This window comes from Dromaius novaehollandiae, chromosome 5, assembly GCF_036370855.1.
Source record: "Dromaius novaehollandiae isolate bDroNov1 chromosome 5, bDroNov1.hap1, whole genome shotgun sequence".
NCBI classification, from domain to species: Eukaryota; Metazoa; Chordata; class Aves; order Casuariiformes; family Dromaiidae; genus Dromaius; species Dromaius novaehollandiae.
Genome location: NC_088102.1, coordinates 11,708,454 through 11,722,001, shown reverse-complemented (window position 1 = coordinate 11,722,001; position 13,548 = coordinate 11,708,454). Strand labels below are relative to the sequence as shown.

The window sequence follows — 13,548 nt, the reverse complement described above, 5'->3', positions numbered from 1 at the left end:
AGCCTATCAGGGTCAACTTCTCATTGAAATTAGCAGGTCTGTAATCTGCAGGAGGCTGGACAAGATGGTTATTTTTGTTGGCCTTAAACTCTAATGATCTGTAGAACCACTTCAGCACCATCCACAGTTGGAGCTGTTTGACTTGCTATCAAATTTTAAAGTATGTTAGCAAGGCATGATTGCACACAATTTCCTTTCTTTTTTTTTTAATGTGTATTTACATTTATAATAGCAATAAGAAACACTGGATGACATGCTTTTTTTTTTTTTCCTTAATGATTTACTGCAAATTTGACACAATACCTAGTGCCACAAAACTTCATTTTTAAAGTGGGAGGAAATTTCCATATTAACTTAGCTCATCACCTAACAACTACAGACATGTTTTCATGGGCACTTTATGCAATGAAGAGACAAGGAGGTGAAAGAAGAATGTTCACTGTTGATTTGGAGTTAGGAGTGGGGATGCTGAAACTCAGAGGGTGAAATACTGACGTTGTACTTAGCCTGAATTTTGCCATGGATGCCTTTAGGGCCAGAATGTCACCCAGGGGCTGTAGTTTCCCTTCCTAGAAGAACCTTTTCCTCCTCAGTAGCTTGTCCTTTTCCAGCAGATAAGGAGACAGCTTCTTTTCCAGGGACCCAGAACACAAAATAAAAACAACCTCTTATGTAGTAACTTCAATTGCATGGAGACATAAATGTCTGCTATGATGTTAGGCATTGTCTACATTTGTGGAACTTGTATAGAAGGAACAATAGATACCATAAATGTTTAAAAGCCCTGTAAGGGTGACGAGTAGAGTGAGCCAGAGCCTTTCATCTTTCAGTTGCTGGTTTTAATAGGATCTGTCTTGAAGGGTGTTGAAAGTTGTTGCCAGCTATTTGATTGCTCCTGTGTCTCGGGAGATGAGGCTTTTTTTGTGAGGAGACTGACAGAGTTTACAGAGGTGTTTTAGCAAGCCATCTCTGGGCATGCATGCATGTATGTGTGTTTAGATACAAGCTCACTCTGCCCAAGTTTGTTTATGTTCTGTGTTGTAGCTGAGCCTATTAACCGTATTAGCACGGCTTTCAAGATGCTCTGAGCATGGGTAGAGTGGGTTTGTGTCTGCCTGTGCGCATAACCACATCGATTTATGTTGGCAGAAGAGAGACCTTAGGCAAGGGGAGTTGCTGCTCTTTGACTACCCCAGCCCTGCGCGTGGGGAGAGGTTGCACAACGTGCGGGCTTCAGTGGACCACTGCAGGGCTTCTCGCTGTTCCTGCAAGAACTGTTGTGTGGGGACATTAACCACAGGGCTGTCATTGTCCCGTGCACACCTGTGTGACCGACTGCACTGACACAGGAGAGCGGCTTAAAAAAGGCAATATCTTACTTGATATTTGGGTTGCCTAGAAAATGCTCAAGGCCTTTCTGTACATCCTAGTCAAGTATTTTAAGGATTCAAGGCTGGTTATCTGGTTTATTGTGCACAGTTCCCTCCTCTCTTCACCTGCTGGGGGAAGGAGTGAAGCAAATAACTGATCAGACATAGGACTATTAAGAATTAGTTGTTTGGTAGAAAAGAGTTTTCTAATATTATTCAGGAAAATAGTTGATGAAGAACAGTAAAAACAACAACAAAAACAACAGGAATATCTTACTACTACTACTAATCTTGTTCTTATTATGACACTACTACCACCATTACAGGAGCCTGGTTCATAGTCCATGCTGCACAAGCTCAAGAGAAAAAAAAGGTGATCTTTGTCTAAAGAGTTTATCATCTAAAGAAAATATTGAAATAGGAGAAGCATGTAAATAAAGTATTGTCATAGAACACACTGAGTTGTTTTAAGTTTTTGGAAATCTTTAAGTCACTAGTCCTTATCGTTCTTTGTTCAGTGTATACATTTGAGTGTTTGATATCTCTGTCCCTTTTTCATTGTGTGGATGTCTGGGGGAAGACCTTGTTTTTTTGTTTCCTTTTTTTTTGGTTTTTTTTTTTTTTGGTAATTCTTTGTTACTCTTGAAAACCTGATCAACGTTTCTCTGAGTCAGAGGAGCAACAGGTTTAATAGGCAAATTTTTATGAAGAGGCTGTGGAGTTTGTTGGTAGCTGGGTCTCTAGAAGCATCTGGGCAGATAAGCCTGCAGATAGCTATGGATTCATTTTTCTCATGCCATCCTGTTATCAGCATTTCTGGTATACCATCAACAACCCTGAGATATCTTCCACTTGTAATCTGGTCTGGCTAGTTTGCATTCCTGCACAGCTCCTTTCAGTTGGCTTTGCAATGAGTTCTTTTGAACCTTTGGAAGGAGATAATATGGTTACTGTAATGCAGCTAGTGCTCTCTTTTTTTTTTTCTTTTTTTTTTTTCCCAATTCTCATTTATGAGATTTTCATCAGTCTTGATTATTATGTTTAATTCTAGAAGGTCATGGACAGACTGGAGTGGTTGGGACTAACGCCATCTAATATAGGTACCTCACTTAGGTTCCTAAAATTATCCTCTGAGCCTGTAGGGAACAATTCCATTCTTTTTATCTATAACAGTAGATTGAAAGACAAATATATTAGGTAATCATAAGAATGTTTGGGGGATAATGATGATGGGCTATGAGTATTTGCAAAAGAGGGGTTGTTCGAGGTGGTACTACTAGGGCAAGAGGGCAAGAGTTAATACAGCAATGATGCATGTTGGAAGACTTGCTGGGATTAAGACAGCATAGGTCACTGAACAGTCATTAAGGAAAACAGTATTTGCCATCTATTTTCTTTGTCCATCTGTGACACTTGAATCCAAGCAACAAGTCAGTCTACAAGTATGTTACTCATCTTTCCAAACTCTAGGATGAGAGGAATGTAGGGCTGGAAAGGACCTTCAGATCTTCAAAAGGTAGTCCACTGAGATGGGATCACCTATCTCCAGATCACTTCCCACGGATGTTTCTCACCTGCTCTTGAGAACCTGCAGTGAAGGAAGGAGATTTTGCAACATCCTTCTCTAACCCTTACCAGTATTTACACTGCTTTGAAAGTTTGTCATCATACGTGACCTAAGGCATTCTTGCTGAAAAGTAGGATGATTTCTTCTTTTCCTTCCCAAAGCAGACACAGAGAGGAATTGGTCACCAATCTCTTTATAACCACCTTTTGTATACTGGAGGAGTCTTCTCAAGTCTCCTCTTAATCTTCTGTCTTCTAAACTGAACAAACCACAATCCTTTAAACTTCCTACATCATTGTTGTTTTCTAAACTGCTTATTTTCCTCTAGATGTTCTCCAAATGGTCTCTCTGCACCTCCTGTTTCTGTGGCTGAGATCATCCTTCATCACTAATGAGATTTCATAGGAGGATTATTTGATGCTTTGGGCAGTGTCCCCCACCTGTAGATTCCCCCTTAGGATCTGCATATATACCTTTTCTTTCTAATGTGAGATGGGGTCAGCTACTTCTATGCACCAGCCTCTTAACTGGAACCAAAGGAGAACTTTGTCTCACTTTCCAGCATATGGTTATGGTGAATGCCAGGATTTGCTTGCTGAAGTTCCTCTGTTGCGGAGTAGGATAAAAAGAAACACGAAACTGCAATCCAGTTTAACACAGATGCTGTGGGATGAACAGATTGGAGAGAGAGGTGGTGTCTCATACATGTGTCACTGAGTAGACAAAGGAATGACACCAAACTGCTTAAAGCCACTGTGTGGCCTGCTTGTGACTGAGGAGTTAGAAATACCCATAATTTCTTTTTTATCCAACCCTATTTGGAAGGTTTATTTTTTATTTTTTTCCTATTTTTTATTTTTAAGTCCAAGCAGGGAAGAAAAGGAAGAATTCTAACCCACTACACTACTCTTTAAATTCAGATGCAAGCCCAAGACTTTTCAGTCAACTGGTCAGTTTTTGGTGAAGCAGTTAAACTGAAGCAGTGGCGTTTCAATTAAGATGAAGAATAAATGTAATCCATTTTGTTCCTGGGGACAGACTGCCTGGTGTGCTAAGTGTGCACTATATGCAGCAATTTGTAGCTTGTCGGAGGAATACACAATGGGCAGCCCTTTGCTTCTAAAAGCTATATCATTACTTTATGGTCCTCAAGTATTCATTTACTAAACAAATAATTCATAAAATGAACAAGTGAAAGAGACACTGAGAGGATGTGATCCAGTAACAAGCTTTGGTCTTCATAGTTGATTTTAAATCTACATTATGCTAATAGTGTTCATTTGGAAAATGTGTCCACTCCCTAACTTCTGCTGCTGAGCATTTTTTTTAATTGGATTCAGATGGTTGGACTGAAACAGTTCTAGGGTTTATATACAGATGTCCTGAGTGCTCCAAGTGCTTTTTTCCCAGAGAGTCCTATCCAATTTTTCTAAGCCAATGCTGCTTTCACTGAGGCTGTGATCCAGGCTTTCTTGAACTCCTACGTTTGTTAAGGGTTTGTCTGATACAAATGGGCACCGTTTTGCTGAAACAAATGCAGTTAAAACCATCTAAATATGCTGAAGATCTCGTCTGGAGCATTACTCCCCTCCTGGTTTCCTGGGCTGTCTGAGCTGGGTTGTTGGTCTCTGGCCAGAGCTTGTCTATGAAGGAGCCCGTCTCTCAAGGCTTACCATTGCAATCATGATTCTGAAAAGAGGGGCTATTGTCTGAATAAATGTAATAATAAAAGCAGCCTTTTGTTCCTGATAAAATGATCTTAAGAGGTGATGGTTTTGAAGCATTTTGACAAGGCAATGTATTCTGTACGTAGTGGATGCTCCTCTCAGATTTTCATGCCGATGCTGAAATCCAGGGCTACTGTATTATTCAAGCAGCGTAACTGAAGTTGTTTGTGCAGTAGGTGGCATTCGATGTGATGAAGGTGTTCAAGACATCAGTTTCTGGAGCAGTCATTCTAGCACTTTTCATAAGCACTGAATTTGCTTTAAAGAGTAAAAAAGAGTAGTAACTTTTCATGCAGTTTAAGCAGAGTTTCTGTAATCTGAGTTGCCATGCTATTAGGCTAACCAGAGTTTAAATTCCAGCTTCAAAGGAAGAAATAATTAAAGATGAAACGCTATTCATCTTTTATGTAAAAGTGTCTACTTTCTATCAAAAATTTTTGTCTAATTGTGTTTCTAAAAGGGATATGCAAACAAAAGCTTTTCAGACACCAAAGTATTGTGTGGTGATGGCTTTGCAACTATTTCCCCAAACAGTTACTGCTATGCAAAATGCTAATACTGTGATGAAGGTTTAAAAAAAGACAGAAAGAAAAACATAATGGTCATTGGAAGACCATGTTTTCATATGAACAAAATCAGTACAGAATCTGCATTGTAAAGTTACAGTAAGCTACAGAACCAAGAGGAAAATTAAAGGATTACTTAAACCCAACGATAAACATGCAAATTAAAAGTCATCATTTTTAAATGAAGTCAGGCACTATTAAAATAAGCACAAAATTACATACTAGTTTGTATGTGTGGTTTATAGAATATACAGAATGTTAAAATTGAATCAAATTAAGAAAAACATTTTCCAAATGCAAGTAAAATATCTGTTTAATTAGATCGTAAAGAAAGGAGATTAAAAGTAATATTTTGCAATACAGTAATTACTATTTTTCAGAAGTAGTCAGGTTCCTGTGTGTTGATCTAAATTTAAACGCGATAGCAGATCTCTTCGGGGTCCTTTGTTTTGTTTGTGCCTCTAATTATTTTAAATCACTCCCATTACCTTTGTTTTGCTTCCTTTACGCTAAGCGCGCTGCACGGCTGCTTGCGCCGATGCTCTGCCTGCTCGCAGACGCAGATCCCGGAGATCAGCTCGTACCCTCTGGTTCTGCGGGGTTAAAAGCCAGATCGTTGCAGGGGACTATACAGCGAGATAACAGGAAAGGCCGCTGAAGCTATTGGGAGGTAGGCTGAGGTGCTGATGGGAGCCCGAGATGTAAATAAACCAGATTGCTCTCATTTCCTCTTTCCACTGTATTATGCATTCCAATAGCACTGTTCATCTTTATGACAGACACCTATTGCTTTAACTTTACTGCGGGCCACTGAAGTACATTAAAGTGGGCAGGAAATGGAAATAAATAGAGTTCGGCGGAGGCTTCGGAATAACTAAACACGCTGCAGTCATTTTTAGTGTGGGGTCGTGTGTTTTTTAGCAAGTCTGTTGTATTTCCTCACTTTTGTTATAAAGCTGGGTGCTGTTGAAAAGAGATGCGATATGCTTTTAAAATGAGTAAGAAAATGTGCGTAGATATTTTTTCCGACTCTTTGGGTTACCAAAGATGAAAAGAAGTTGGCTTGTGTCTCAGCTGGGTTGCTGATGGGGGATGTGTCTGCGTGCTCTAATTCAGGACGTGGTTAAAACAGAATAAGGGGCTTCAGGGGCTGAAGAAATTTTACTAGCTGACAGCGTGGGAGGAGGACCACAGGTTTTTCCCTAAATTAATTTTCTGCTTAAAGGTAGTGAAACGTTCAGGCAAGAAGGCCAGATGGCATTTGGCCTTAAAAAATGCATCTATTTGTTTTCTATGCACATTTTGCCTGCTGTGAAAATGTGGAGTGCTCTCCTGCTTATTCAGAGGGCTGTTTTCAAGCACAGTTAAGTTATGGCTGCAAGTTCCAGCTACTCTTAGACTTTTAAAAAGATGAGACTTCTTGTGAACTCGATTTCTGTGGAAGCTTTGCATGTTTGTTTTTCCGTAATTGTTTATAATCTGATAAGATATAGGTCAAAACCTGAATGAATTTACAACATGAGTTACTTGAAGACATTTAGCTTGTATTTTTACTCCCTTGAGATAGTTAGCTATATGGCAACTTTTTTTTTTTTTTTTTAATTAACCGTTAGCGCTATTCTTTCCCTGATTACACTGAGCAGTCTCTGCTTTTGCTGAGTACTGTGTTCTCTTTTTCTTTTCCTTTTCTGACAGTGACTAGACAGTTGAAAGCAAGCATCAGCCTTCGAAGTATTTATCAATACAGGAGATATTAGTGGATATCCCACAATGTCATGTAGGATAAAAACTAATTTGTAAGCAGCACAGCAGAAATCTGGAAAGACAATTAAGACAAAAAATCATTAACATTGATCCTTTTGCACTGGGAAAGTACATTCCTTTCTCCCGAAGCATCTTGTAAAAATGTTGTGTACCTAGGTCTGTGTTTAAGGAAATATTTCAGTGTAACATTTAGCATTTCTTTCATTCTTTTTAATTACGTTTATATGAAGAATTTAATTTAATTCAGAATACTGCTCTGGTTATACTTGCATTGCACAAACTAGTACCAGGCAGAATTGCAGGTAATTACTGGGGATGGTTGTTGGCGGTTTGACTTTTCATCGTTTGTTCGTCATCGTTTGTTCGCACTCTGTGGATAGTTCCTTGCTGAAAGGATTAGGTTACAGATGGGTGGGTATTACTGCAGTGACTTCTTAAGCGAGAATCCAGATGCTTTTCTCCGTCTTCTCCATTTGCTGAGTTTGGGAGTTAGCAGTCAATAGCTGCAGGTAAGATTAAAATTTTTATCTTTATTTCTCTTTTGCAGTGGAGATGCTGTCTATTAGTCCCTATTGACTAAACAAAAGATCTAAGTGAAAAGCTTTAAATACTTGGGAATTCACAAATAGAGACAACATTTCCAGAAAATCTAAGTTTTGTTTTTTAAGTGCATGTCAGGAGAGTTCAGCTCCATCCAGCAGGGTGCTTTGGTGTTGCACGCTTTTGCAAACCTGGCTATTATTTTGGTGCCTAAACTGGATCAGGGCATTTCTGAGATAGCGGCCTTTGGGCACATCACAGTTGGCTTCAGTATGCCCGTAACTTCAAGGGCGACTGTCTCAGGTCATAATATTTTACAGTGGTGAAATGTGGGGTTTTGCTCGAGTGCAGCACATCAGTGTGAACTGAATTAGCGGGAAAACTGCCTTTATCCTTGCTGGATTTCCCTGGGAGGAAAGGTAGCCGCTGAGCTACGTATAGGATAGAGATATGTGAACTAAAATGAGCGGTTTCTGCTTTTGATTATAAGTTACTGGACGTGTTTTTGAATTTGAGCTCGTTGTTTTCCCACCGTGGGTTTCGGAGGGAAAGCCCGAAGGCGGACTGCGGGCTGGCGGCTGCCCGCGTTGCACGCGGTGGCTCTTCTGCCCTACGTGCTAGCGGGAGCGCAGCCCTTGTTTGCCGAGCTCTCCATCCTCCCTGGGCTGACTTGGCTGGGCGTGCGGACCTGGCCTGCGTGCTCGTACCCGTGTGGGTCGTTTGCATGCGTGGGTGTCAACTCCCAGGGCTTTGCGAGGTTTCTCGCGTGTGTGAGAAGCACTGCAAAGGCTGGTAGAGGCAGGCGTTTCTGAAAGCTCTTGCTCATGTGCGTAGATACCACCTCTTGTCTTGACCTTATGCTGGGCTCTCCAGTGCACTTGTGCCTGGTGGGACTGTTTATTTTACTCTCACGAGTCACAGTTGGCAGTGTTTGAATATCTGAAATTAGTATACCACTGACAGGCTGAGGGTGAAATTAGGGTTTTGGTTTCTGTAGCAAGAGGGGAGCTCTCGATGTTACTGCGTGGCAGCGTTTTGCTGTTCCGCCGCTCGGGAGATAAGGCTGGCATTTGGGAAGTAGGTGTGATGAGCACAGCGTGCTTTTTTTATGCTGTAAAGGAATAAAGAGATCTTCCTCCTTGAAGCACCACAGACTGCGGTGGTTTTGGAGTGCTGTGTTGAATAAAGGCTTGCACGAAGTATGTCTAATTTTAGCAGAAGTGCCAATCCCCCAGCGACTGGCGTAGCCGCCTTGCCTTTCTGCCGGCAGAGCCGGAGCAAGGGTCAGTTTAACCACTTCCCCCCTCCCTCGTGTGCGGCCAGCACATTTGGTCACTTGCTTTTATTTCTTCCCCCTGTAAAACATGAGGGTGTAACTCCACCCCGGCTTGTTAGAGAGCAAGGCTGCCGAAACAGGGGTTCCCCGGCGTTGCCACCGGATGGTGAGACCTTTTTAATGGGACTGGCTTTAACTTTTAAGTTACGGTTAATGTTTTTAACAGTACCTTGTGTTTCCTCTGCCCTTCACGCCCAGCCATTAGCCAGGTGTTTTTGTCGCACAGAGTGGAAAAATAAAAGTAATCTAACTGCACAGCTGGTCCCTTGGTGAGGAGCTGGAGGGGAATGGCCACATACAAAAAAGCGATCGCAGTGACGGGATGAGTGCCTTAACAGGCTCCTTGCAGCGGCTGGGCAAAATACGAGTGCTGGAAATAAGAGCTTTTTTTTTAAGTGAAAAGGTTTAAATCTGAAATACAGTGTGCTTATATGACTTTTTTTCTGTGACATTTTTAAGTAAATAGTTTTTTTTCCTTTGACGTGGTATCCCCTCAGTTTCCTTATATCTGCAATATGGGCCTGACTCTGATCTGCCTTACGCTGTAAACTGTGTTTATGGAACTAGAATTGGGGTCATTAATTTTCTTTACATCAAAAGAAGTCGTTTCTTTTAAATGAGAAGCCTGCTTCACCTAGTAATTCAGTTTAATTGCTTATTTGAAACTTTCGACATTTGATAGCAATTTAAGCATTGCCAGATGAGCCTCATGCAGTTGGGAGCTGCAGGTGCTTCCTCCCGTGCCCAGCTTTAATCAAAGGACTGAGCCCCGCGATGGGCCTGGCTGCGGCCAGGGTGGTGTGGCCCTGGGCGCGGGAAAAGGGCTTTTTTGGGGGCTGTTTGAATAGATGCTGTGTGTCAGCGTCTGCAAGAATTTGCTCAGAGGGTTTTCTCTTGGAAGGGTTTCTGTGGACTGCGGTGCTATTTGTTTTTCTTGGGAGATAGATTGCACGGTCTTTGTTTTGCCTGAGGCTTAGTAGTGCTTGCAGCACTGAGACTTTATATTTTTCCATCTAACTAATACCACTTTCTCCTAAGAGGCTAGTGGGTTAGAAAAAAGTTTCTAGAATACTATTTTTGCCTGACTAATATTCATTAATTTAGTACTATCGTCTTCTTGGAGATCAGGAGGGAAAGAACTTTCTTGCTTAGGACTGTAAGCAAAAGCTACAACTTCAAAGACAGTTTTACCGGGGTCTAAACCTCAATAAAGAGAAAAGAGACAAAAATTAAACTGTGCCTTTCACTTGAGTCTGTAAACCAGTTCACTAATGTGAATGCAATTTACTGTTCAGTCAGCAGCAGGAGTAGCTTGCTTTCACCTCAGAAGTGAGACTTGAACAAAGTCATTAAAAAGACATTAATTTAGACTATTGTGAAAAAAGCAACTTTTGTTAATGGTTTTTGGCTGGTGGAGGGATATGATGCTGGATGTGCTCATAAAAGTTTCTGTCAACACAGTACTATATTTTGGGAGGTAGGTTTAAGAAGCTATTGCAAGAGTAGTCCAGGAGGTGAAAATGAAATAAAGTCCATGCTTTGGCCGGAGAAGGTAAGCAGTGTTTTAGGACTTTCTGAATTGAGAGCAAAGGGAGATAGCACAGTTGAAAAAGAATAATAAGCAAAGCCAAAGTACCAGTGCCAAGACTTCTTAAAAGAGTTTTATTGATGCGTATTATAATTAAACCCAGGATTAGTTAGTTTTCTAATAGGATACTCATTTCCTAGAGAGCAATTGCAGTTTGGCATAAAGTAATACACTTTTTAAAATGAGCACTGATCTGGGGATACCCTGAGCATATGTAGTATGGCTGACTTACTAGCTTTGCCTGCCCTCATTATTAACAAGCAAATTAAATATTTTCACTTAAAATAATTAAACAAATAAACCTTTTGGCAGCACTGTGATTTCATTAAAACCTTAATTGTTTGGAGAGCTCAACAAGAGTGCGTGAAGTTGGTCAGTTTTACTGCCTGGCATTAGTCTTGATAGCAGATTTACAACACAGCTGGATTTAATCTCTTGACTAATCTCTACAGTAGCTGGTTGGGGATGGGAAGGCGTTCGTGTGTTTTAGGAGATAGGTAACTCTATCTCTGAACTGGAAACAGTGCTGGGTTTTAAAGTGTCTGGGCGGCCTTAAAATGAACTAGCTGGGGGAGGGGAAGAAAAATTGCTTTGTGGAAACAAAATAGGTGTTGCTTTTAAATCAGCTTCTTGGTGTGCACATTGTCGCACCTTCACACATGGCCGTAGCCTCAAATCTATTTCTCATCAAAGCAACTGTAGCAGAAGGGAATATTGCCACCGTCTGGGTTGCAAAGATCAAAAATGACGGTCCTCGCTAGCAGAGGAGCCAGCTGTGGGCAGTACCATGTAAACTGTTTCTCATGCCACTTGATCAGTCATCCCTGAGGGTGAGGACAACGAAAGGTTTACCAGGTCATGCACCAGTTTTTGTGAATACTCTGCGGCCCAATATTCCTGGATTTAAAATATTGGCGTGCCTTTGAACTGCGTTATGGTATTTGTAGGGTCAGCATGAGCACTAACATTGTCCCTGTGCATGAGAAACACGGGCACGTTTGGTGTCTCAAAAGGAGAGTTAATCAGACGAATGTGCAAGTGCACCATAAGCCCCACCGTTAAATTCTGCTGATAATTTTCATGCTGGGCCTCATACAAATGAGGCCAGTTATGGTTTATTAATCAGCTGTGACCTGTGAATCTTTCGGGATACTCGGAGAAACCTGAGAGTTATTGGGATAGCTTTCAAGGACTTTGGTGGGTGAAGAGCAAGTCATGGAGAACTTTTCTTTCTCTTTCTTTCTACTCAATATTGTTTTTCTTTTTCTGCTTCTCCCCCTTCTTTAGGACCCACGATTATCAGCTTTAATTTTTGACAAGCTTCAAGTGCCTGACTATTTACAGAAAAACAGGAATGAAGGAGAGAGCAGATGTGAAACTTGTGCCACTCACTTGAACCAGCTGAAGCAGGAAGCCATTCAGATGGTCCACGCCCTCAGCCAAGCCAGCCACCCCGAGATGCCCGAGCTGCCGCCGGGCGCCGCTGCAGTGACCAGCATGGTGCCCCGCATGGTCACCGTCTCTTCCCAGAGAGACCTGCCGCTCATTGCTGGGCCAGTGGGCAGACAGTCTGGAAAATCGCCAAATCTCTTCTCTGGCACAGAGAGAAAGAAGGGACTCGGGTGGCCTCAAGGTGCGGGCAGTTTTCCTAACTCCAGTGTTCAAGTCACGGTGGCCCCCAGCGGTCTCAGCGGTGCTCTGAGCTCCGTGACCATCCAAGCTCAGCAGTACCTTGAGGGCATGTGGAGTATCTCCAGGGTGAACAGCTTCCTGCCTCAGGCTTGTCTAGTAAGTAGCGATAATCCAGATTCACAGGTTTGTTTATATTTGTACATGTGTGTGTGTATACTGAGAAATAAAGATAAAATTTTATATGTGTACATATATATCTTAGTGGGAATCAGCTAATCTCTTTTAAGCCACCTTTCAAGAACTGAGGAGTTGAAAAAGTGCTTTGAATGATGTTCTATCACATGTCACAGAGAATTTGCTCCCTTATCTCAGGTGGTGAGATCCTTCCCTCAGATGTCTTTGCACCCCTTTTAGCTTCATGTGTGCAGGTGATGTTGTTTGGCTGTCACATACCTGGTGACCACTTCAGAAAACATGAAAGGCCAGGTTTGTCACATGAAACTCTGGGAGCTGTATGGAAGTTATATCAAAGATGAACTTGACCCTCAAGTCCAATGCTGAATTTCTAAGGCTGTGTTGAATATGGTGGATGCTGTTGGCATACCATGATAGAGAAATTTAATCTTCAGGTTAAATCTGTTGCAAAACAGTTGGCTCTAAAGAAGAAGGATGTTCAAAAGGTTACTACAACGGCGTATCTCTGTAAATGCTATTGCACTTACAATCTGAGTGTTGTGGATGTTGGATCAGTGTAATCTGTATTCATTGAATGCTTTAAAAATGTAGATACATCCCTGCGGAGAAGCAAAAAGCTTTATAAAGGGGCATGTTACCTTAAGGAGCAAGTTCATTACAGATTTGTGATTTTTCCGTACAGGTCTTTGGAAGGCTGCTAGGAAGAGGAGGATATAGTGACCCTTTTTGACTAAGACCTATTCCTAAACAGCTTCCCCATGATAGTGAACAGGGAGTGCGAAGAGACACTGCACTGCTGCCGTTGCTGGCATTCAGATGACATGTACAAATAGAAGTTCTCTGCTTGTCATTTAAAGACGTTTGTAGTACATTTTGCAACACCAGGGACATTGGTGCTAGGCAGCTTTAAATTTGACATAAAGACCTTATATGCTGTTTCATATAATCACTGCCTAAAATTGCTTCATAGCTTCGAGCTGACTGAGCTCCAAGATCATCTGAGATATTTAAGCGTGCTGTTGTGCAACACTGCTGTTCCAGTAAAGGCTTCCATTTGCTTCCAATAAAGGCTTGGAGAGCTGATTCCTCCCTCCGGTACTTCTCACTTGTATGGAAGTATGTGAATGCACACACAGCCCACCTCTGAGGGATCTCCACTTAAATCCAGTGGATCTTCACTGATGTCACATTGCTCTTTGATATTACATCAAGAAAAAGGAAAGAAAACCCTGGCCAATTTAACTCTTCATAGTATCTGGGGAA

The 13,548-nt window shown here is 41.6% G+C and overlaps 1 protein-coding gene across 3 annotated transcripts in view; it reads left to right on the top strand.

Moving 5' to 3' along the window:
* KIF26A (kinesin family member 26A) overlaps nucleotides 1-13,548 on the top strand; it is a 102,482-nt gene that overhangs the window by 23,054 nt on the left and 65,880 nt on the right. For 2 of the 3 annotated variants that reach the window (XM_064512019.1, XM_064512020.1), the window contains exon 3: nucleotides 11,746-12,246. In XM_064512019.1, coding sequence (XP_064368089.1) covers nucleotides 11,746-12,246 — 501 coding nt within the window. Of the gene's footprint in view, nucleotides 1-7,457; nucleotides 7,504-11,745; nucleotides 12,247-13,548 lie in introns of those variants that run through there. The other variant, XM_026111366.2, reaches the window with a different exon arrangement.